Source organism: Amphiura filiformis, chromosome 3 (assembly GCF_039555335.1).
Source record: "Amphiura filiformis chromosome 3, Afil_fr2py, whole genome shotgun sequence".
NCBI lineage: Eukaryota > Metazoa > Echinodermata > Ophiuroidea > Amphilepidida > Amphiuridae > Amphiura > Amphiura filiformis.
In genome coordinates, this window is record NC_092630.1 from 37,897,942 (window position 1) to 37,924,280 (window position 26,339).

The following is a 26,339-nucleotide window of genomic DNA, read 5'->3' on the forward strand; positions in this document are numbered from 1 at the left end:
TATGTAACAAAGATGTTCTATGTACCACTGGATACACAGTGGTAGTACCTGTAATCCTCCTCTTTCCGTAATCATGGCCTACAAATTCACATAAAAGTGAAACCAAACTCTAAAACCTATATTTCATGCTAGGCAGGATGTCCTTAATATAAACCACCAGATAAGGTGTCGTCTTTCAGTTTTTATAACGTATCATTCAGCAACGTGCTCAGGTATCGAGTTCCGGGAGCGTTAATCGTTTCAAGAGGGGATTGAAATAATTAACCACAAGATATGCTCCATGGCAAACATCACTGATGGTATGACTATCACATTATGTTTATCAGGATTAAGTTGATGAAGCGTTTACAACCTCACCATCCATCCTTATTATTGTGTACAGGGGGTGCGTTAATTGGTAATGAGAGATTCTCTTAAAGGAGTGTTTAAACATAGGTTATTATGATCCAATATAACCTTTAAGTGTCTCCTTCGATAGATTTGCACAATAAAAAACTTATATGCAACATCGTCAATCTTGATATGGTCTTTTGTGTCAAGTGTGTTACCCCACAACAAGATTTTGTGCAAGTCAATATGTTGACAAAAACATCATCAATCTGAAACAAGTTTGATACAAGAGCATGTGGGTCCATAATAGTAATCTTAATGCTTATTTTTAGGACTTGCTTGGCAATGTTAACTTGTCTGAAATGTGTGGCATTTGTTACCATCACTGTTGACAGCTTTGTGATAAGTTTTGAGGAAATGTTAGCTTTTTATGATGTCAGCGATTCCTCACATCAATTATATTGTATCAATCTTTCTCCCAGAACTCAAAACATCTTTATTCAGTAAAAAAACTGCACAAAACATTCATGAATTAATTTAACAACTATTCATTGACCTTCTCTGTCATCGGCAGGAACGAACGTTGTATAACTAAGCAACAAGGGACAGCATATCAAATAAATAGCAAAATCATATTGGTCCTTCCAACGGAAACATATACAACTGTAATACGACGTCTCTTTCAGGACCAGGGGTCAATGTCACGGCAGAAATGCACGCAGGATGGAGAAATCGTAGCCAGATCAGACTGCATGGCTCCCGGACGTTTCCCAATGCAAATGTTTATAAATTAGCCATGCCCCCTGAGGCAAGCTGTTCTCCTGTTTGCCCCCTCACTTTATGCTTCAATGCAGGTAACTCTGTTACACAAAGTTTGTATCCACTATAACTATTAACATCATCTGAACCATTTCACTCTTAGAAAGCATCTTAACAATTTCTCTTCTACAACATTTGTTAACAGCATTAAGATTCTAGCACATGGTTTTACCATACTACCTCTCAACCAATAGAAGTATTGCATGCATAAATAAGACTATTGGCTGGGTTAAGAGTTTATCTGAGTTAGGTAGAGAGATGTAAACTTTAGATTTCAATGTCAATATTTCAATAGGAAAGAGGGAAATGTTGGTGGAAATGCTCATTATCTGCCGCAGTGAATGCATCTCATAAATAGGACTACATCCAGTGTGCAATTAATGGTGTTCTTGAAAAGAGATTGCCAATGGGCTATTCCAGTTGAAATCCATACACCCACTATGGAAGACATGACTTTAATCTGCCACACAGGGAGTGTGAATTTCAAATGGGGTTACATGAATGGGTGACTACTTTTTACATCTACACCCCCTGTGTGGGAGATTAAGGCCATGTCTTCCATAGGGGTGTAAGGATTTCAACTGGAAGAGCCCAATGTATGGACATTCTATTGTAAAGGTCAGCAGAAGGTTAAATTTCCTTGCTTTCTTTTCTTCTTATTCTAAATATGATGTAGTGCAATTTTCAAACTCATAGTGAAAATGAAATTCTGATGAATCAATTTCATTTACAAAACAATTAAAATGTAAGAGAAACATACACATTATTCTCATAACAAAACATCTTGTAGGAAAAAAGTGTATGCCCAATCAAGAGAGAAATTGTGCAGAATCTAGTAACTTGCAGAAAGATATGGTTTACAGCAAACCCCTATAATCTCTATCCAGTTTACCAAAATCAGTTGCCAAATATAACAAACATCAATTCAAATCAAAGCTGCATTACATGTTTCCTTGATTTCCTCGAAAAAGTGCATTTGCTATTTTGATTTCAAGTTGTAACCATCACAAGAATAAATTGAGCACAAATTTGTCTGATAAAGCAGCCAAGATTAGAAGCATACGCACTGATTGCACTACCCTGGATACACAACACTAAATGGTCCACACATTCTAGCATTTGAGTATATGGCTTTTGCCACAGAGCAATGCAGTTTCCATTTTCATGCTTCATATCTTCAAATGAGTGGTGGAAAATTGGCTATTCCAGTTGAAATCCATACACCCATTGGAAGATATGACCTTTATAATCTTCCACACGGGGAGTGAGAATTTCAAATGGGGTTACCTGAATTGGTGACTCCATTTTAAAATCCACACCCTCTGTGTGGGAGATTAAGGTAATGTCTTCCATTAGGGGTCAAATGGAATAGCCATGTCTTCCTGGTCTTAATTCACCTTTTTCAGTCAATCCTGAAAGACCTTGCATTTTTAACCCTACATATTGTTACTGTGCACAGTAACGATGTGCGGATCAGCGTGATGTATTTAACCAAAAAGGTGAATTCCAATTTATATTAATACAACGAGGGGACAATCAATAATGATGCCACATAAGGAAAATGGAGAAATTTACAATTTCTGAGCAAAAATATTCCATTCCCTCTCCCTCATGTTTGCTCAAAAATGTGTGTTCCTCCTGATTTTTCACCTATCTTCGCTGAAAACATTTTGTTCCCTATTTTTCATCTGAAAATGTGCCCCTTCCCCCTAGTTTTACTCTAAAACCCATTCCAATCAACTTGTCCAAAAATTAATAAACACATATAAATGTAAGGTTAACATGGTTAAGGTTAACATGGGGTACCTACTCAGATAAGAAAAGACACTAAAGTTATATCCACAATTTCAATTATTTTCTAGCATTCGCTGTTTATCATTATAGCATTTTTTACGCCCCATTAACTTTCCTATCATATGGTATATAACCATCACATTTCTGTTTGTAATTAAAGCACACAGCTTCACATTTTTCTGCACATTGAATTTCATTATCAAAGCCAGAACCTTGACTGTATTTATTGGAAAGCAAATGTTGGCTTTTATGAAAACAAAATAATCCAGAGTTTTCCTTATCTGTTTCAATATTTTTTCGATTAACAGATCTATATTTGAATATTACATGTCGACATTTTTGGCTAGATCTGGTTTCATCTGGCATAGGATAAATAATGTTTTGCCCCAACATGATTGTTATGTATGTATCGATATCTGTCAGTAGCAATAGCTTAAAGCATTGCCTATGATAATGCTCTATGCTCCCATCATTAAAATTCCAAAGATACAGGAATTTACATTTGTTTGGGCTCTGATTTAATAAATCTATCTCTAGATTAGTGTACTCAGAAGCCTCTGGATTTCGGACCAGACTTTGGTGGGTTAATCTTCATTTAGTTTTCAATGTGATCGTTCCGTTCTGCTCTGTTCAAATACTTCCCAATGCTTCATACAAAACCAGGCGAGAAGGAACTCATTGGCATTACACAATCGAAAAACTGAATGAAGACATGACACTCTTCAGTTAACTACTTACAAATCTTGGGTGCCAAATCATCGAAACAACAGCCTGGACATTGAAACATTGCAACCCCCTGTAAACACTACTACTGATGTCATTTAGATTACTTACATGCCACAATATTTGTGTATCTGTTCTTATGTTTGTTGGTAAGCTCTGCACTGCCCACTGATGTATATGGAGTTCTCATTCTCTGGATATCCTGCAGGAAAAGTAATAAAAAAAATACAGGAAATATCAACATGATGAGATCAGAAGGAATGTACATACACCTGTTGTAAGTAATTCTGTACAGTGATATTTTTATTACAATAGAAAGGCTTAGATGCTGCGTGTGTGTCGTCTGTGAAATTTGTATTGACAATTTGTCAGATGGTGTCTGCCACACCGATACCGTTTACCCAAAATATTTGATGAATTTATTAAGTATTTCCCCAAATACTTAATAAATTCAAGGATGGAAATGACATTGAACACAATGAGTAATATTTGGAGGTAAATTTCAACCACATTAGTCGAGACAATCTGAGATAATGCAATGCAGAAATACAATGATTTCAACTACAATTACCTACTATAGCAATTTTAGTCACACAACGGTTTCGAGATATGTGAATGGATTTTCCTATACAAAAGCATAGAGCACTTTCTTCCTGTCGATTTGTGAAAGTAGGCATGGGTTATGGCAGATACGTGAAGCTTAATTGGTGGTGTGGGTATCTACACTATGGTATATGATGATATTGTCAGAAAGAGTTTCTATACCAAAATACTGCTAATAGGATACATGGTGTTAATCTGAAGTCATACCATACCATACCTCTCCGGTGTGTTATTAATTACCTTACAAAAAAGTAACACAACTTCTCCATTATTCATTTGAAGCATTTGACATGAACACACCCCAAAGGCACAGAAACACACTTTTCCTGTTGAAATCCATACACCCCTATCAAAAATGTGACCTTAATTTCCTAAACAGGGGGTGCATATTTTAAATGGAATCACATATTCAAGTAACCCCATTTGAAATTGTCCACCCCCAATGTTTTAGATTAAGGTCATGTCTATTAAAAATGATTAAATGGATCTAAACTGGAACACTCCATTGTAAACCATAATTTGATTTATAAGTTTAATCCCACATGCCTTTCACACATGCTACACATGCAATTTACTCAACGGACATTGTGGATTATATTGCACACACCTGCATTGTATGGATACTGTAACCTTTTGTTTTTTATTTCACCTATTCAACCCTGCACTATGTTGTCATATAAGCCAACACCCTGCCCATCTACACCTGGTTAGCCTAAAATGTAGCTATAATCGTCACTATTTTTAACTCTAAAATATTTGCAATTTCCAGCTAGGCAAATCAAAGCATTATGCTTCTGTTTATTTATGGCAAAAATCTGCTTTTATTAGAATCATACTTTATTTGGTTATGACATAGTGTACAATACATGAGTGATTAAGAGTTTCTTTTTATAAAATTTTTCAATTTTTACAATTTTGCACAGGCTTCAACTTTTTAAACACAGCAAAGTGTTTTTCATAATAACAGGATGAAACATTGAACACCAAAGGTCCAAGAATGCTCCACATCACTCAAATGTGAACTTATTCCATTCAATTAAAAAAATCTCTACAAAAAACGAAATATTATAACAAGCCCTATAAACTGATAATGCTTTCTAAAGTACAGCTTCTATTACAGGCAGATGAGTTCAATATCTTCTGCTAGTTCAATATCGTCTGGTTCCATAAGTGCTCGCTCACGTTAATCAATATTGTAGCCTTGCGGGGTGAGACAGTGGGATCACTGGGGAACGCAGACTATATAGTACATAACATTAAAGGGTATAAACACTTTTGAATTTGTTCTAAAACGATATAATGAAGAAGCAGAAATATATATCTTGAGTATAGTGTTCAGTGTGAAAGTTGCCACTACAAAGTTCTTTGCTGGCTGGCTGTGCTGGTGTTCCCCCATGACACCTTTACCCATTTCAATTCTTGCCCAATCTCGATTATATATTAACTCTCTCCATGCAGGTATCGACTGCAGATGACAAGTTTCAATTTTTTTTTAATTAAGAAAAATTTAGAATTGTGAATTTTCATGACCATATTTGGAATCAGCAGGACAAATGCATTAAAATGAGTACAAACAATTAGTTCAGTAGTTCTTAAAATAGCTTGTGACTTTTTATGTTATAGCCTATGGCTAGCAGACAGAGCATTAATATAAAATTCTACCTCTTGGCTTTTATTTCATCATATTAACTCCACAATGGGTTTATCTATAATTTAAAGGGGTAAGCTTCATTTATTTGCCTATTTGTTCCTACATACTAATGCTTTAAAAATGTGGTATAAATACACGCAGACGTTTCACTGCCGGTTTTACTCTATTTGTCACCCCCTCAAATAAACGCCCCCACCATTTTGTTGACTGAAATGTTTTTAAAATATTGAAATTTCCATGCTACCTTAACCATGGTCCACACATGATTGGTATATTGCTGAAAATAGCATCGCAATCCCGGAAGTCATTGATCCAAAGTTCAAAGTTTGTCACTTTGGCATAATTTTTAAGTTTACCAAACAAATTATTCAGGAATTATTGTTGTAAAAATGGCCTCTAATAAAGGCCTTCTCTTTTGAAAATATCACTCCCCAGGGGCGTTTAATAATAGAGTATTTGTGTGTGTCTCTAATCTTTGATTCTAAAACTTTCATGACCATACTTCATATCAATAGGAAAATATGATGTTAAAAAGACTCAGGTGCACCTTAGCATTATGGAGAGCAAAACTACTAACTACTAACACACTAACTATTGCGTTGTTAAACTCCATGACATACAAAGAATAAATCCAGCTATCCTATTTGACTTTTTCATTTGACTTCCTAAATGACAAAGATCAAGCCTCTGGTCAGTCAGTCACCTGGTGTACGCTCATATTGCAAGGTATTTTTGGCCGTATTCCAGGTGCAACCATATGTTGCCTGTACTAAATTACCCTATGGCCTCATCTATTACATCCAGGTGATCTTGCACTGACTATGAGATTTTTAATAAGGATGTGTCCTTGTTAATGTCACCTTGTCATTTGTATGTACTGATGCTACTACAGATTTTTAACATACGTTTCTTTTTCAATCACTTAGAATTTATTCAGTTTAAAAACTATGTATTACTTTGCTGCTTGAGAAATTCAACAAGCATTTGTGCTGAATTTTAATGCTAGTCATCTCATAACACCCACATGATTGTTTAATTTCTCTCTCAACAAGTAATACAGTTTCTAACTTAAAAATAGAAATCCACTTTCAGTGCAGATAGATGGTTGTAAAAATTGTCATTTAAGCATCATTGACAATTTTTTTTCAAATCAAGATAAGTATTCATTTTGTTAAATTTTCTCAATTGTAACCTGTACTTAACATCAATGCTGGGTGACTCAAATCCTTTATGGAACAAAAACTATGCCTGAAGTAGTAGATGCTGTTGTATCAGGGGCAGCCCCCACACTATGCCCCAGCTTTTTGGGAAATAATGCAAATCTACCTATTTTGATCATATTTCAGCCACTCCACCACCAACATGTACAGTTGAAAATGTCTGGGCATATCCCTGATTATTATTATCATCAACTTATGATTAAATGTGTCCAAATACTCTACCTCATATTCTGCTGCGAATCCTCCATCGCTGTCTGCATGGTTGGCGATGACATGAGTCTCAAACTTGCTGATTGGTATGGGTGGCTCTTCTAGGTCATCTATTAAGGAAACATCCACTGGAATTAAAAGAAAGCCAAGATGCAAGATGATTGAGCATTAGGAACAAGCAGTTTTTTCTATCTTGTTAGCTACACAATTGACAAATAAAACTACACAAAGATACATACAGAGAATCATACAGAGCTTTATCCATAAAAACATATTCTTGACAATAGGATAAATGGACTGCAATCACATTTAAGATTTGTAGGGTAATAAAAGCAGCAGGATATGTCAAAATCAAGCACAGCCAGCAAAGAGCGCAAAAAAACAGATTTCCCTTCACAATATAAATATAAAGCACAAAAACAATAGGGCAATTCCAGTTGAAAGCCATGCACCCCTATGGAAGACATGACCTTAATCTCACAAATAGGGGGAGTAGATTTCAAATGGAGTCACCCATTCAGGTAACCCCATTTGAAAATCATACTCCCTGTAGAAGATTAAGGTCATGCCTTCCATAAGGGGAGTCTGACTTTCAACTGGAATAGCCAGGGAATAGCCAATTCATATTTATTTTATTTCCTTCGTAACACAAGACACAAACAAATTACCAAATAAATACAACAAAACAGAAGGAGGGGGTGCAGCTAAAGCAAAAAAATAATAAATTCTGGGAATTTAATATGAGAATGTAGAGCAGAAAGAAAAGAAACATAGGCATCTTGCAAGCTTTAATGCTTTAGCACATGTTTTGATGGAATATTAGAAAGCACAAAACTTATTCTCAAGTAGACAAATTTGAAATGACCTGTTTTGGCTTTCACAAATTTTTGTACTAGTTTTGTTCTTTTCTTTTCCTCACAGGTATTTAGTATTGAGGGATAATTCATGTAATGTTGACTGAATTTTCAAATATATATACATAAATAAACATTACATGCTAAACCTATGAACTCAGTCATAACATATAACAAATATGCCTTAACATCCAAACCAGCATTATCATTTAAATACCAGCAAATATTAAATACCAGTATATCAACATCAATTTATATAGTTTGGTTTATTTTTGTTCCACAAACAAGCAAAATATTACGAAAATGCAATGTTACTTTAGCTATGGTAGCATATGTCAGCATATAAACACCTCAAAAGAAATAAGTCCCCCTCTGAACATGTCATCATAACATCGTAAGGTTTCGTTTTGTACCAACAAAACTAACTTTGAAATAATTATATGACTGTTTACTAAGTGCTGTGTGAAAATGAGAGAGTTCCATGACTTCAGGGCTGAATGAGCCTAAATTGAAGACAAAAAGTGCCCTTTCCAAAAGTCACAAAGTAGGCCTATGCTTGTTAACTGCAAGGCGTATTGGGACAAGGAATGGAACTGACCATCTTACAACTCACTGTGCTGAACTCTGCACCAAGGGGATTTGCATGGCTGAATGATCAAGAATCGATACACATTACAGTAAATGTTCACTTGGTGAGGATTTTAAACTGCACTCAAACACATGGGGTTTTCCATTAGTAACAAGCCGTGAATCAACTTTTGTGACAAGCATAGGCCTACTTTGTGACTTTTGAAAAGGGCAGTTTTTGCCTTCAATTTAGGCTCATTCAGCCCTGAAGTCATGGAAATCTCTCATTTCACACAGCACTTAGTAAACAGTCATATAATTATTTCAAAGTTAGTTTTGTTGGTACAAAATGAAACCTTACGATGTTATGACGACATGTTCAGAGGGGGACTTATTTCTTTTGAGGTGTTTACATTGTTTACTGCATCCAGGAACTGTTTCTAAAGAACACCTTACTAAAAATCTGCAATAATTTTTTGGGAAAAAAATAAATCTGAAGAAAATTCCTCATATCTTCATATTATATATCTATTACTTCCATAATTTATATTCCGAAAGAAATTATTAATAACTTGAAGGCAAATTGAAGTGGTTACTCACTTTATATTCATTTATCCAAACGGTTGATTTCAGAGGGGTTTTTTTCTTCAGATTTCAGCTTTATTATCTAATTGTTTAGTTATATTTTGTAAAATTTTCTATCACAAAGCAATTGAGAAGTACTGTACATTCCTTGAATGAAAAACATCATTCTGGTTACACCTGTTATGAACATGCTCTTTCCAAAAAGTATTAAAATAGCTCGAACAGAAGTTGAAAATCTATTTCAAGAATGCAGTAAGCTAATTATCACAATAATTTGCTAAAACAAAACACCCAAATTAATAACTTCCTTCCCCCACCAAATTAGAAAGAATCACACAAACAAATCACAAAAACATCTGTTTGTGAACCATCAAGACTGCCCTACATTGGACTATTGCAGTTGAAATACATACACCCACTATGGAAGACATGACCTTAATGCTCTGCGTGCTAGCCATAAGTTTCAACATAAAAAGTATAAAAATTTTCAGATATTTTCTCAAAATATCAAGAGCTACCGTACCTAAAGAACCACTGAACCAATACTAGTTTGTACTCATCTTAATGCATTTTTCATGCTTATTCCAAATATGGTAATGAAAATTTACAATTCTGAAATTTTGGAATTTTTTTCAAAATGTGTCGTCTGCAGTCGACACCCGCGTGAAGAGAGTTAATTTTCTACACAGGGAGTGTGCATCTCAAATGGGGGTTACTTAAATGGGTGACCCCATTTGAAATCTGCACTCCCTGTGTGGGAGATTAAGGTTATGTCTTCCACAGGGGGTGTATGGATTTCAACTGGAATAACCCATTTAGAAGAAAATAAACAGCTGGATACAGTAAACAATATCAGGGGTGTGAGAGGCCTCAGACAAAAAAAGAGGAAAATTACTAAAATAGCTGAAAAATAGCGTAAAAATCAGGGTACAAACGCCAAATATGGGCTGAAAATAAAAGAAAACATTAATTTTGACAATACAAATTGCTGACATCAGCTAATAAGCTGAACTCTCATACCCCTGCAATATACCTACAGCAAACATCACACTATGGGACTGCGGAATGCATGGGGAATCTTTCTACTTTTAACACTAAAAAATGCATTTTAGGAACACAATAAATGAAAAGATAAAAATGTTTCTTACTATCATCCTCATCTTCATCCTCATCTAGATATGGGTCATTAGTGTATGCATGGGAGGGACAGTAAGAGGATTCATTCATTGGTTTATTAAGGCTTTCTGATTGATGTTACATAAATTGCTACTATACTTCCATCCATTATTGCTACATACACTAGTGTATTCACCTATTGTTTATTATTCATTGCTGTCCCATAAATTGTATTAAAAAAACTACACTTCAGCATCAAATTATATAAATCTGCATGCTAAACAACAGAATCTAGATATACCCGCACAATGAACAACGTAATCTACATTATTATTTAAATCAGCCTTCTTAGTGATACAATAAACCTGCATATTTGCATATGTGTACGCATATTGCATATTTCATTTTAGGTTACTAAAACTTTTCATACTAAAAAAAGTCTATTCTTTTTTTTATTAATCTTAAATAAAGATTGGAACCACCACTTTTAATGCAATACATAATGACAAGTTGAAAAAAAAACTTTAAAAGCTCACCCTAAATCCAGTGTGTAAGAAACTACAAGGCCAGGGGTTAGTTAGGCTTCATTTACAGGGTTAGTGTGGTTAAAGTAGTATCATGAATGTATGTATCAGGTTTGTCAACTTGAAATTGCTCTTAGTTATTTTTATACACTCTAACATTGGAAAGTTATAAAAGATACACACAACAAACTTTCCATCGCTATGATAATTCTGTCATTCATTGAATAGCAATGCAAGTTGCATCGTGTCACAAACAATGTGTTATTTTCATTCTTGCCTATCTGATAATCATATGAAACTCAATATATACTAGAAATGCACCAAAATCACATTATGGGTTTTAAATGGACTTCTCGATGTTACCACATTGTTGGAAATGTAATTCTAAATTTTCTAATCTAATTTGGTCATATCAAAAGGTAATTTTCCTGATACATTATGCTCTATCATATCATGACAGTTGAACATTACCCATGTGCGCACATCACCCATCCATCTCACCACAAACAGTAACATTAATGTGCAGGTGATATGTTACACAGGATCACATATTCTAATTAACATCAGATTAATGTTTTCCCTTATTCATCCCCCGTGTGAGTATGTGTAATATCCACCCTCAGGTTCAACAACTCTTGGCAATCAGTTTATAGAAGCAAAGTTACCATCATGTCTTATTGACTAAATTTGATTTCAACCCCAAAGGGCAACTTAGATTGTTCTTAAATTCTTCTTCTTTTTATCAACAATTTTCCCAAAATGCTTATTTTATCACCAAATAAGCTAAGAGAATGAACCTTTTTTGACAGATAAATTGACAAATTTGGATTACAATCCCAATAACTTTATGGGGATGACTTTATAAACAAATAAGCTTATATTCAATTTTTGACAGCTAACTAACTGAATCTGTTTCAATTAATTTGGAATTCAAATGCCTGCATTTTTCAATATCATAATTATAGTTGATTGAATTTGAAATAGAAGAATAAGCTTTACAAATGTTATTATTAAGGATATTAATAAGACTAAAATTTAGGTTCTATAATTTTAGATTCTATAATTTGTTTTCCTTAAAATACAGTGTGCAAAAGGTGTGTATCTTTTTGCTTTTCAGAATTCTAATTTGTCAAAACTTGAAGGAAATAAGAATGATGAACTCTGAATAGGGACTCTTTTGGGGGATGACGTCAATAGTGAAACAATTTTTTTCTTATGAAATTCAAATAGGATGTTTTCACAACTTTCTGAAAACACAAAGTTTAATTCTTATGTCACGTACGTTACTCATACGTACATGACAGTTGTAACTTGTAACCTATTTACCTGGTTTGGCAAATGCTGGTGGTACTCCGTTGCCTGCATGCTTCTCAAACACCATCTGATCCTTCTTGCGTTTTCTGTGGTAATATTTAGATAAATCCCAAAGAGGTATCAATGGCATGGTTGCTACAACGAGATCAGTAATAAAATAATCATGGAAAAATATACCAGCTGTACAAAAGTATTGTTATCAACTCAAATTAGTCTGGAAATAGTGCCAATGCTAAATACCATCATCCTATATTATCGGCATGTTAAGTGCGCAATGCTGAAATATCATCTGCGTGTGCATGTGTGTGTATGCTCTTTCTAGTAATATCTTGTTGCGATTGATATTTAGAAGCAGCATGTATCTGCATGCTGATGCGGAGTCCTGATGAGTGAGTGGTATTTATAAGTCTGATGCATTGGAGTGAGTGAGTGATATAGATAGAGGATGGTGGTATTGTACATATATTGTTATCGCATTAACAATGAGTCAAAAGAATAATAGAATCAACTAGTCATCTGTAAACAATGTAATAACACACCTAGATTACAATACACTCATATAGCAAGTGTCATTTTTTTAATAAATAGGATTCATTTTCATGGCCTGGTGATTATGATGTGGAATCATACCATAGCAAATTAAATAGATCAGCATAGAATAAAGCCTCAAAAAGAATATTGTTTGATTGGCGTAACCCAACCGACCCTAAAAGTAGGCCCGGTCATAGACTTTTTTTTTGAAAAATAAAGATAAAGAAATACAGAAATTAAAAAAATTTAAATAAATTTAAAAAAAAAGAAGAAAAAAAGTTCCAATGCCTTTATCGAATGCAATTTACAGCTTAAAAAGTTTAAAAAATCCTGACCTACCAACCCTAATTTTTTTTTTAAATGTTACGCCAATCAAACAATTTATTTTTTGAGGCCTAATGGAATACATAGTCGATACCATCAATCCACTTCACATATATTTAACTAGCATTTTTTATAAATGGAATGGAATACTACATATTGCACAAAAATGTCAACATTTTCCCAAACCCCATATAGATAGTCATTTGATGGCCATGTACAAAAATATTCAGTTGCATCTTTTTTGAAATTTATAATATCCTGATAATGAATGAAATCCAAGCTATAATTGAAGACCAAATTAAAAAGACTAGTTTGCGTCTGACGTCAGGGCAATTGGTTGCTGACCTGCGCAGTACGGCATTTTTGGTCTGTCTGACAGGACGTCGTATACAAGTTAGTCTTTATAATTCGGTCTTCCAATTATAGTATACATGAACCTGATTCTGATAAAACCGTCACAAATCTAGTATTCGTGTGGGCTCCTCGTACTGCACAGACTACACAGTGATGACTAAAAAGTGTGAAAAAAATTAAACAGCCATCTAAACTAAATTAGAATTTATCCTTGTGATATTAAAGTGCTAATTGTTTTGCATAAGGATGATTTCCTGACCCATTTCCCTACTCATAGGCTTATAATACTATTATCATTTGATGGCATTATGTTACTGTATCACATGGAATGAAAATTGAATTAAGGAATATTAGAGCTTCATATTATGCATATCATTGCCTTGTAGAAATGCTGTACAGGTTGCCATGTCACACAGACTATAAAAGTAGCTTACTCCAGCAATTTACAGGCAACAATAAAACCAGGGATATGAGACAAATATCCCTGATAAAACTAAGGAAAAGTTAAACAACTTTTTCAGCCATATCACCACATCTAACAACTCAATTTGCTTCATAAAAGCTTTCTCTCAAATGTGAAACATGATTAAATTTGTATCTATTAATCTAATATAATCTAACATATATACAGAATTAACTTATATACAGAATTATCACAAATTCAAATGAGACTTTGACATAAATCCAGATACCTAAAAATAAATAGACTCTCTAATCCAGATTGGCAGAGGACTTATAAATATACAGCACAACACATTGTGAGTGGAACTTGCCAACTATGTCTGTACATACAAACATGAATGTTTTCGATACAGTACCATCACCAACTTAACTAATAGTAGATTTGAATGCATTTTGATGACAGGCTCCATGTCAATTTTTATTTACATAATCAGCCAATTCAAATTCACACAGTATGGTATGTCAATATATCGGGAGAAAATAAAATACAGCACTTGTCAGTGAATTAGTACAGTACATATTATATTATTTTCAAATTTCAAGTGGAATTGGCTATAGGTTTTGTAATTGTAAATCCATGTTTGGAACTTGTGGAATGGCTACAGGTCTATTTATTTGTTTGTTTCTTTTTCCAATTCTTTAATTAATTTGTTATTTGTTTGTTTGTTTTTCACTTCTTGGATTTACTTATTGTTTGTGTGTTTTGTGTCTTTAGCTTCAGAACGCAACATGTATGAAAAACCTATTAAAATATTCAAAATAGGCAATACTTCTAACCATTCATAACTCTAAAACTGGTTTCAATGAGCAATGTCTTGCTATAAAGCCAATCGCTATCTTAAATATCAACCTGCTATTCAGCGTGTTTCTACTGAGCAGACGGTTGCGGGTTAATTCGAGTGAATTCGGGGTGATGCGAGGAATACGCAGTAACGGCCCCAGCAGAAACAGATCGGGTGAAGGTTAATGCTTGCGTAATGCGAGTGAATCCGTCAACCACCTATTGAGGTGGTTAATAGTGGTTAATCTGCCGTAACGTTCGCAGTAGAAACAATACGGGTGACGATTTTGCGGGTGACACGGAAGTTAGCCTATTATAATACAGTGTGAGCATTCAAAATCTGACCTTGAAAGGTCACAAAACTATTTGCTGGACTTCCGCCTTCCCCACTAAATATGTGGGTAGTGAATTGTTACCCTGCATTAACAGCGCGGTAGAAACGACCCAGTGAATGCGAGAGGATTGAAATGCGGGTGAAGGTGAATTCGCGGTAATGCGAGGTGCTCAGTATAAACACGCTGATTGAAAGTGCTTTATTACATCCTTCTTTTTGTCTATTCTTATCTCACTGTACCTTGAAATAGTAAGCAGCAACTCCTGATTGAGACAATAATAACACTCAGCTAGGAAATATTGATGACCAACAGGGATAATGCTTTTTTTAAAGGATCTTGACATCTATAAATAGCAAGGATGTTTTCCGATTGGCCCTAGTATACCAAAACAGAAGGATATCATAGAAGATATCTTACACTTCCCACAATGCATTTCTTCCCAGTGCTGATTTGCTATTCAATGCTACATGGGTCGATAGTGCAAGATCTGGATGAGCTCTGTTAATTGGAAGCACTTTCTGTCACCATCACCTCAAGTTGCACCAATGCATCGTGGGAAGTTTTCTCTGGATATCTGGGAGGATATTGAATTGAAGCCTTACTATGAACAGAATATCAGGAACTGGTCTAGAATGAGGAGCAAGTTGTCTAAGTTAAAAGAACCACACATCATATTATGAACCAATTAGAGTAATTTTCACTACTAAAAATATATATCTAAATTTTGATATATCACTTGATTAATTCTACAAAAACAATAATTAAGTGTACCAAAATAGTTTTAAAATCCAACATGATTGCCCTGCCAGATCTATGATATATATTAATATCATGAGCCCAAAATAAGTATATTTGACAAAATGATAAATTAGTTTCTATGAATATCATCTTTTGGTTTAAGTTTCAGTACACATTCACTTACAGGAAGTGATATTCTTTTTACAATACATATTGTACACTCATAGGCCTATAAATCAAAACAGATTAAAAGTGTAAATTAATTATGTTGGCTAAATGATAATGAAATTAAATGGGGACTTACATGCAATTAGAAAATCAAAAGTATCCTGTTTCTTTATCACTTTAAACTGTCAAACAGAATGAATTTCGATATTCACACTGACATTTAAACAGCCATATCCCACACAATCTCAGAATTTCATTTTAAACATTGAAATATTAATAATGCAAACCTACTCAGACATATTCCGCTGTGTTACCCCACAGAGTGATAAGAGCATCAGTGTCATCCACAAGAGATGGAGTCCATTATGAGGGAGCAACCCACACAATGATATGGCATTTAAAGAGAAATATAAATATGCCACAGGTGTGTTCTGATCATAGTAAAATTTGACATAAAATCATCACATCTTGATTCATCCATCACTTTGGCAGTTGCCAGTGACAAATCAATGATTCTTGAATACTGTATACTTGAACAATACACGATGATTCTCGACATCAACCCCACTCATAAAACAATTTGAAGCAAATAACATGTTTACTAACAAAAATATGTTATTTTACCAATCATGATGAGAGAATGCGTATCTCTGACAATATCTGTCACTTCAGGAGTAAGTCGGTACCATTCAGACAAATACACACAATTTGCATCTTTTGGGGCGGCGTGCCGTACCCTTATAACCAACCCCTTAATGCCTCGACTTATACCATTGATGAGGAATTGGACAAAATTACATTGTCCATTGGGAAATGTAATACGTTGGTTAGTGCAGGTAGAATTTCAAAACCATAGCTACTTTTAGAACTATGAAATACTGTAGAATTCTATCTACAAGCATATATGTGACCAGGGTCTTAGCTAGAAATTGAGGGTTGCCCGTCATTTGAATAAAATTGCCTGTCCTAATTTGACCTTTAAAATATTTACCAGACCTCAATAGCCCATTGGGGGTTCAAAGAGTTCAAATAGGTGCTGATATGGCCTTGTTCTACAAATTGGGTCTACTAAAAGGTCAATTAGCTTCTCAAAACATACATTTTATAATATAACACCTGTCAAAGGCATTAATTTTGCCCGTCCCAGGAGCAAACTCCCCGTCTAGAATGACGGCCTGACGGGTGGCTAGCTAAGACCCTGTATGTGACCGTTCACGGCGAATGAGCCGTAAATTCCTCCCCCGGTCAATTTTGTTTTATTTCATGTTTAACAAATATACATCATAAGCTTTAAAATGGTATATCATTTCACTTCAAACGATACCCAGAAGCGGGGTTATAGTTTGTTAAACTTTGCTCCTTCAACGACATTGAATACGACATTCGTACACATTTTACGCTGTAACTCAGAATACAATTTAGGGAATTTACGGCTCATTCGTGCTGTACGGTCACATATGACTCTAATGAGGTTTTTAGGGCCAAAGAAACATTTCATCAAAACAAACCCTTATTGAGAGGCATATATGCGTGTAGATAAAATTCTACGGTATGTTAGCAAGAACATGCACATCTTGATCATTTAATGATCTGACCCCTTGATATACAGAAGCTTAGCACCAATGATATGTACCTTTTAAAATTGAATTTACCAAGTACTCTGCGTAGGCTTTGATATGTGAGTTGAAGTGAAGACATTTCCATTCGTTTATGTTCAATGGAAATCTTCTTGTTCGACGATGTCAACAGCATGGCAGTGCTCATTGTTCAATGAGTTGACACAAGTATTTTGTTAAAAAATTGGAATCCTCAACTATATCACTGCAACTTTTGTTGAACTTTTAGTATCCATAATCTCTACAGCCACAATTTGATGATTATAACTCATATATATAGTTTAGCATCACCGGTGAAAACATTTTCACTGCTTCTTGGAGAAATGAGATAAAGGAATAAATCCACTTGAATGGTGGCGACCACTTTCCTTATGAAGCAATATGTTTCCTCGGACAACTGCAATGCTCATATCACATGAATGCATAGTATACAAAATGCGATAACTATCTTGGCTCAAATCATCATCATAATATTCCATATTAATACAAATCCATGCGTCTAGAAAATTTTTATCAGCCAGCGTTGCGATTTATTTCCCATCAGTATGAATGTTCATACTGAGTTCAATGTCAAAGCCATGTCTTGTAGCGAGCAATCTTGTAGTGGGATGCTTGTATCTATACAAATTTACCACACAGAAATATCTGTGTTTATATATGAAATGTATCCTAAGCACGTAGGAAAAAGTGGCGGCACCAATCTCCTCCAGCTAAGTTGGTATTTAAAGCTTTCCTCCGATCATCAACGGTAGCCTAAAATAGAAATATTCCATTTCAATCTTCTTGAAGTGAACTTTCCGCAGAAGATACCGATGACGCTTCTTGTATATCCAAGTAAAACTTCAGGTACATGCACACTCAATAACTAGGCATGAAACTTTTCACCTGTAGGCCTTCGATGTGACAATGAACAATCTCATTAACATGAGGTCAGTCAGTCAGACATGTCAGTCGTTCAGGAGAGGGCAGGTCATCAAGTGCTACTGCATGCCTTACATTAACAAATTATTGGGTTGCTCACATGCAGTCCAGGCACAAGAACAGGAAAAGAGATCTAATCAGGCTTAATCTTCAGCTTCCTGGATCAGTTATCTTACAAGGCCCATCAGACAAATTCCCATCTGCTCCTTGAACCAAGGACAGAGGTTCTTGAGATCGTGCCACACTTTAAATTAACACCTTGTCGTATAGAGGACGGAAAGGCAAGGTGAGAAGAAAGCTCAAGAGTCTCGCATCAGACATTTCACGGAACTCATTGCAAAGTTCATCGGTTATCACAGTTATAATTATCAACAAGATTTAACAATAGAACATTCATATTGAATAATTGCAAACACAGTGACACAATTAATGTTACTATATATGATGTTCCTGGAGCATAACACAAAGGAAATGAGTCAATCATGCCAGCTCCAACAGGCAACCCAACACAGCTGCAGTATGGTGCAAGTCCATGTGTTGAAATGACGTCTCTGCATCAAATTTGCAATATCCTTTCTGCAGTGTGAAATACAATGCCAAGCAAGTGTGCAGTGTCGTGTAAGTGATATCCAACACAAGTGATCCGCTTTCATGTGACAACCTACAATTTAATTTGAACTCTTGTTTAGATTACTACCAGTCTACCAACATTAGAGGAGACAATTAATTAACTTACTAATTAGTCGATCTATGATACTTTTTTAAGGAGATCCAAGATTTAATTCAGGCTCCCATTATTTGAAAGAAGATATAATCCTGATCCACAAATTTAGTTTAACTTTGCTTACAGTGGATTTCAGTCATAGGATTATTGTGTGTAGATACTGATCTTCTTTCCTTTCTGTAATATTCTAGATACCATATATTTGTCTATAATAAATCCCCCTGCTATGCAATTTTTCAAAATCAAGGTGTTTATTACTATTAGCGGTAAATTTAAAAATAATTTTTGAATGAAAAAAATCACTATGCAAGTTCAAACCATCAGGACAAAATACAATTAGTTTCCGATGACACAGCTTTCACGCTTAATAAAATCAATGGTTTTGCATTCTGATAGTTCATTCAATAGTTTGATAAATTCCTATGTCCTTGCAAGGAAATGAGACAATTCCTTCTACAAAGTGGGCTGGGCAGCCCTGCCCAAAGTCCATACCAACCTAATGAACTAATTAATTGAATCCAATCAATTGTTTTTAGGAAGGGATTTGATTGTTTTTAGGAAGTTATTTGTTAACCACAATGTCGCTATCATGACTATTTTCTCTCAATGATGACGACAATCAATGATCTGCTCTCAATTTGTAACTGCTCTCAATTTGTAACAATACTGATACTTAAAATAACTTTTTAACTTTAAAATATAGTAGGTTTACTTTGAGCAACCCCTTGCAACGTGGCAACATCCCAGATCAGCTATGATTTTTTTTACTCCAATGGATTTTTAACAAAAAACAATATTGCTTGGTAACATGTTACAAAATTGGAATGATTTTACAAAGTTTTGTATTTGTCCTATAAACTATTATCTATTCTAGCTTTGATGACACCTCTGTCACTTAAAACAAGGTACATGTATTAAAATAAAAAATAAAATAAATGTTGACATTTATATAGCGCCTTTCACATGTATCAAAGCACTTTACATTTATTCCCCCGTCGTTAGAATATATGTCGACTGCCATACAATGCCCAAGGCATGCTCATACCTTTGGGCGGCGCTCAATAGACAATATCCCTAACAGCTCCCCATTTCAGCCCTGGGTAGAGAGAGGCAAGTGAGGTCAAGTGCCTTGCCAAGTGCACAACATGATGGCACCACCGGGGTTCGAACTTGCAACCCTTCGATTGCGAGGTAGAGCCCGTACCGCTGCGCCACCATGCCCCCGCACTATTAGAGTGGTTTGATGAGACAGGATCTCTGTTCAATTCTTAGCAATCAAAGCTGTATTGATTGCAGATTTATTTGCTCCATTACATTCACACACACAAGCCTCCAATGACAGTGAATGGAATTTGTCCAGTGTGACATCACAAGATGTCCCCATAGTTGGAACGTATAATGGCAACATCAATATCATGACTGAACAGCTCGGACTCTCAAGAAAACAACAAAATACATCACAAAGAATAAAACAGCTGTTGCATATAGCATAAATTATTTTACAAAACCTCACGTGACCAACACTCATATCAATGGCAAGTCAACAATGACACCTTTACATGGTCAACAAGACAAATTATTACACCTTCAATAGATATTACGAGGCTCGTTACTTTCTATCCTATGTTACCATAACCTCAGGGATGTAACTCCACTTTTGACAAAAAGCCTGAAAAACAGCGTGAAAATGACCAGAATAGCCACTAAACAGGCTGAAAATAAAGGAATTTCCGTAAATCTGGACTACAAAAAAAGCCTGAATTCAGGCAAAAGCCTGAAAAGTTGCATCCCTGTAACCTCCATTTGAAAATAGTTTTAATCGCTGGTCAGTGCACTATGATACACTATCAATTTATTTTTAAATGGCATCCTGGAAATAACTCTGATAAGTGTCACACAAATTATATCCAACAAGAAAACAGGAAAAGATGTGCAGCTATTTGAAGACAAGATAAGTCCACTTGTTCTGCACTGTGCATCTATTGCCATAATATATCAATCATTTGTCTCAATTGATGATTTAAAACCTGCTTACAACAAATGCCAAGTGTCCACTGTACATAAAACAAATGCCAAGTGTCTACTTTACATTTGCATATTTACCAATGAATTGGGACCTGAAATGTTCCAATTGCTGCAATTCCCATTCTCTGCTGCATTGGGCTATTCCAGTTGAAATACATACACCCCTATGGAAGATATGATCTTAATCTCCCACACAGGGAGTGTGAATTTCAAATGGGAGTTACATGAATGGGTTACTCCATTTAAAATGTACACCCCCTGTGTGGGAGATTTTAAGGACATGTCTTCCATAGGGGGTGTATGGATTTCAACTGGAATAGCACATTGAGGATTGTTGCAATATTCCATTGTGATAAGTACTGTGATTTCCAATGTCTGCTGCATTTTTCCATTCTCCACTGTGATTTCTGTACTCATGTCATTAGTTTTCTTAGGGCTTTGTTACTCTTCTCCAAGTTATAATAATATCACACATTTTGCTGCAGTTGGGAAAAAACTGTGTAAAATCCCCACTGTGTCTGTCATTATGGCAACGTATATATTTGGACTTCACAGATCTGCACAAAACATGCATCCAGATATTATACATAGTCTGGATTCAGTGGTTCTTGAAGCATTTCACCATTTCTTATTACTTCAAAATTATGACTGATCTATGTAAATTCTTAAAGAGGTTCATTAGGTTTGTTGAAACTCGTAATATAGATTTCATCTTTTCAAAACCAACAGTTATGTCAAGATGAAACCAGAAGTTATGACAAGTTTGGGACACCGCCGTTAGAAGCAATCTGGATATGAAAGAGAGCACTGAACACCATGAACAGAGATGAGAGGGCACATTACCTTGTCACAAATATGATCCTCTTTTGGGCACACCCTCTGTTGGATAGACAAACATCACTCTGAAGATGGTCATCACCAAGATGGTCCAAACTTTTAGATCAGTAAATAACTTTGATTTTGTCAAGATGAAATGATATTATGATCTACGTCAAGTTCACAGGGATATTGAATATGACGTGCATGCACTGTCCTTTAATGTAATAAAATACACTAGACATGTTATGTCTGTCTATAGTTTCACTTATCTTAAAGCAAATAAATTAGATACTAAACTTCAGAACAGGAAAGTTCTGCTTAGCCTTTGAAAATATTTTGTGTCTTTGATACATTTTGAAAGCGATTTTGCTCATTTTAACCATAAGTAATTTAGAATCACACTGTTCAACTTTTAAACAGAAAATCTGCAATATCATTTTGTTTATTGCTAATTTTGGGAAAAACAAGAAATCTTTGAAATTGATATTGAGAATGTAAAATGAAGATAATAGTTGACAGATGCAAGTCATTAGGCAGTCAGAAGCAGGAAGAAAACAGGTTAACCAAGAGATAGTGAACAACGATAAAACTTGTATTTATATGACCACAACATGCTTGCTGAATTTTATAGATCCCACATGCAGGAAAAACAAGCTTATAATATTATTTTTGGTTTTTTTATATGTTGAAAACTATCCTCCATCTACATGTGCAGGTTGAAGCTTGAATTATTAGGACAAATATAATACATTTTCAGCTTTAGGAATAATCTGTTAATTCATATCAATTTGTTTTAAATATTCAGGACAGTGACCTACTTGTTGCGATATCTTATGGCTTTGAGTGTTAATTAGTGATATTAATGACTCCAAACTAAGTTAACCTTAACACGGCCCAGGGTTTTGCTATTGGAAAGGAAAGAAGGAACAAAAAAAGGAGAGAAGATGAACAAAGAAGTCACTTGGTACCCTGGGGATCGAACCTTGTGTGCCAAGCACAAGATCACATACTGGTAGCCAAAGGGGTTCGCTGGCCCGGCCAGCGATTCCGTGTGTATATATGACTTAGGGTGATTGTGTCACAGCATCATCTGGGATGTATGTATGAGCACTGGTTTTGAGGTTAATATAGAACTGGCTCAGGATGAGGGTGGCTGGAGTAATTTGTCAGGGATGGTTTTAAACATCCAGCACTGAACCTGTGCTACTAAAGTTAATACAGTATTTACAGGTAAATTTTTGCTTCCTTCATAAATCCTCATCAGGTTAATAAAAGTTCACCAGCATGTTGCTGAATTTTGGATGAACATTAGGAACATTGCAGTGCTAGTAATTACCTACAACTAATAGGCATCTAAATATAAGCACACCACGCTTCCAGGTCATAATCCCGCTGACTGACAGCGCAATGCATTGTGCGAAAGATAACTGACAGATACAGTTATCAGTCTGATTAATTTACTCAACAATGATGACAAGAACGGTGTTAGAAATGTTGCGGTCAATTACCAAACAGCCTACTCTGTTTATATGTGGAAGCCATTTCCATCACCGATGGAAGTATGGTGTTTTTTCTCTGAGGTGATTTCAGTAACCAAATCTTCTACCTGGAAGAAAACTATGTGTGCTCTAATTGGATTTTGGTTGCCTTAATTGCACTGATAATAGATAATGTGGCAGCACCATTTTGTTTGCAGGGCTTTGTTACTCTTCTCCAAGTTATAATAATATCACACATTTTGCTGCAGTTGGGAAAAAACTGTGTAAAATCCCCACTGTGTCTGTCATTATGGCAACGTATATATTTGGACTTCACAGATCTGCACAAAACATGCATCCAGATATTATACATAGTCTGGATTCAGTGGTTCTTGAAGCATTTCACCATTTCTTATTACTTCAAAATTATGACTGATCTATGTAAATTCTTAAAGAGGTTCATTAGGTTTGTTGAAACTCGTAATATAGATTTCATCTTTTCAAAACCAACAGTTATGTCAAGATGAAACCAGAAGTTATGACAAGTTTGGGACACCGCCGTTAGAAGCAATCTGGATATGAAAGAGAGCACTGAACACCATGAACAGAGATGAGAGGGCACATTACCTTGTCACAAATATGATCCTCTTTTGGGCACACCCTCTGTTGGATAGACAAACATCACTCTGAAGATGGTCATCACCAAGATGGTCCAAACTTTTAGATCAGTAAATAACTTTGATTTTGTCAAGATGAAATGATATTATGATCTACGTCAAGTTCACAGGGATATTGAATATGACGTGCATGCACTGTCCTTTAATGTAATAAAATACACTAGACATGTTATGTCTGTCTATAGTTTCACTTATCTTAAAGCAAATAAATTAGATACTAAACTTCAGAACAGGAAAGTTCTGCTTAGCCTTTGAAAATATTTTGTGTCTTTGATACATTTTGAAAGCGATTTTGCTCATTTTAACCATAAGTAATTTAGAATCACACTGTTCAACTTTTAAACAGAAAATCTGCAATATCATTTTGTTTATTGCTAATTTTGGGAAAAACAAGAAATCTTTGAAATTGATATTGAGAATGTAAAATGAAGATAATAGTTGACAGATGCAAGTCATTAGGCAGTCAGAAGCAGGAAGAAAACAGGTTAACCAAGAGATAGTGAACAACGATAAAACTTGTATTTATATGACCACAACATGCTTGCTGAATTTTATAGATCCCACATGCAGGAAAAACAAGCTTATAATATTATTTTTGGTTTTTTTATATGTTGAAAACTATCCTCCATCTACATGTGCAGGTTGAAGCTTGAATTATTAGGACAAATATAATACATTTTCAGCTTTAGGAATAATCTGTTAATTCATATCAATTTGTTTTAAATATTCAGGACAGTGACCTACTTGTTGCGATATCTTATGGCTTTGAGTGTTAATTAGTGATATTAATGACTCCAAACTAAGTTAACCTTAACACGGCCCAGGGTTTTGCTATTGGAAAGGAAAGAAGGAACAAAAAAAGGAGAGAAGATGAACAAAGAAGTCACTTGGTACCCTGGGGATCGAACCTTGTGTGCCAAGCACAAGATCACATACTGGTAGCCAAAGGGGTTCGCTGGCCCGGCCAGCGATTCCGTGTGTATATATGACTTAGGGTGATTGTGTCACAGCATCATCTGGGATGTATGTATGAGCACTGGTTTTGAGGTTAATATAGAACTGGCTCAGGATGAGGGTGGCTGGAGTAATTTGTCCGGGATGGTTTTAAACATCCAGCACTGAACCTGTGCTACTAAAGTTAATACAGTATTTACAGGTAAATTTTTGCTTCCTTCATAAATCCTCATCAGGTTAATAAAAGTTCACCAGCATGTTGCTGAATTTTGGATGAACATTAGGAACATTGCAGTGCTAGTAATTACCTACAACTAATAGGCATCTAAATATAAGCACACCACGCTTCCAGGTCATAATCCCGCTGACTGACAGCGCAATGCATTGTGGGAAAGATAACTGACAGATACAGTTATCAGTCTGATTAATTTACTCAACAATGATGACAAGAACGGTGTTAGAAATGTTGCGGTCAATTACCAAACAGCCTACTCTGTTTATATGTGGAAGCCATTTCCATCACCGATGGAAGTATGGTGTTTTTTCTCTGAGGTGATTTCAGTAACCAAATCTTCTACCTGGAAGAAAACTATGTGTGCTCTAATTGGATTTTGGTTGCCTTAATTGCACTGATAATAGATAATGTGGCAGCACCATTTGTTTCAAACCGTTGCAAGTACCAACTCCTTCCATCAATCCTACCACTAATAAAAATTCCTTTAAAAAAAAGAGGCCAGGGGCTGGCACAAGTTCAAACACCATTCAAACACTAAGTGTAGTAACAGCTGCCACCCCTACCCCCAATCCTAACCCTAATCCTGTTCTCAACATCAAAGTCTCTTAATCCTGATCATAATTGAAGACCTCAGAACTATAAGGCGGTCACAAGTCACAAAATTATGAACAATGAGTTTGTGTCAGTTTCTGCTACAAGAGGGGCTATCTACATCCTTAGTGCAATTTCATAGTGAAATAATGTTGCTGAGCATTGAAACTGCATGAACAAATCCACCTCCTTGCATTGAAACTACAGGCAACCGTCTTTGCCAGTTTATCTTGAAATGCACCCAATGTTACTCAACCCCTTTTATTACGAGGTCTTCATTTGTGAATATCTACTGC

General features: G+C 35.3%; 1 protein-coding gene across 6 annotated transcripts in view; it reads right to left on the minus strand.

Moving 5' to 3' along the window:
- Positions 1-26,339, minus strand: part of LOC140148463 (receptor-type tyrosine-protein phosphatase gamma-like) — a 117,293-nt gene that overhangs the window by 23,343 nt on the left and 67,611 nt on the right. For 5 of the 6 annotated variants that reach the window (XM_072170418.1, XM_072170423.1, XM_072170422.1 and 2 more), the window contains 4 exons: positions 12,323-12,396; positions 10,505-10,528; positions 7,363-7,478; positions 3,778-3,868 (listed from right to left, as the gene is read on the minus strand). In XM_072170418.1, coding sequence (XP_072026519.1) covers positions 3,778-3,868; positions 7,363-7,478; positions 10,505-10,528; positions 12,323-12,396 — 305 coding nt within the window. The remainder of the gene's footprint in view (positions 1-3,777; positions 3,869-7,362; positions 7,479-10,504; positions 10,529-12,322; positions 12,397-26,339) is intronic. The other variant, XM_072170421.1, reaches the window with a different exon arrangement.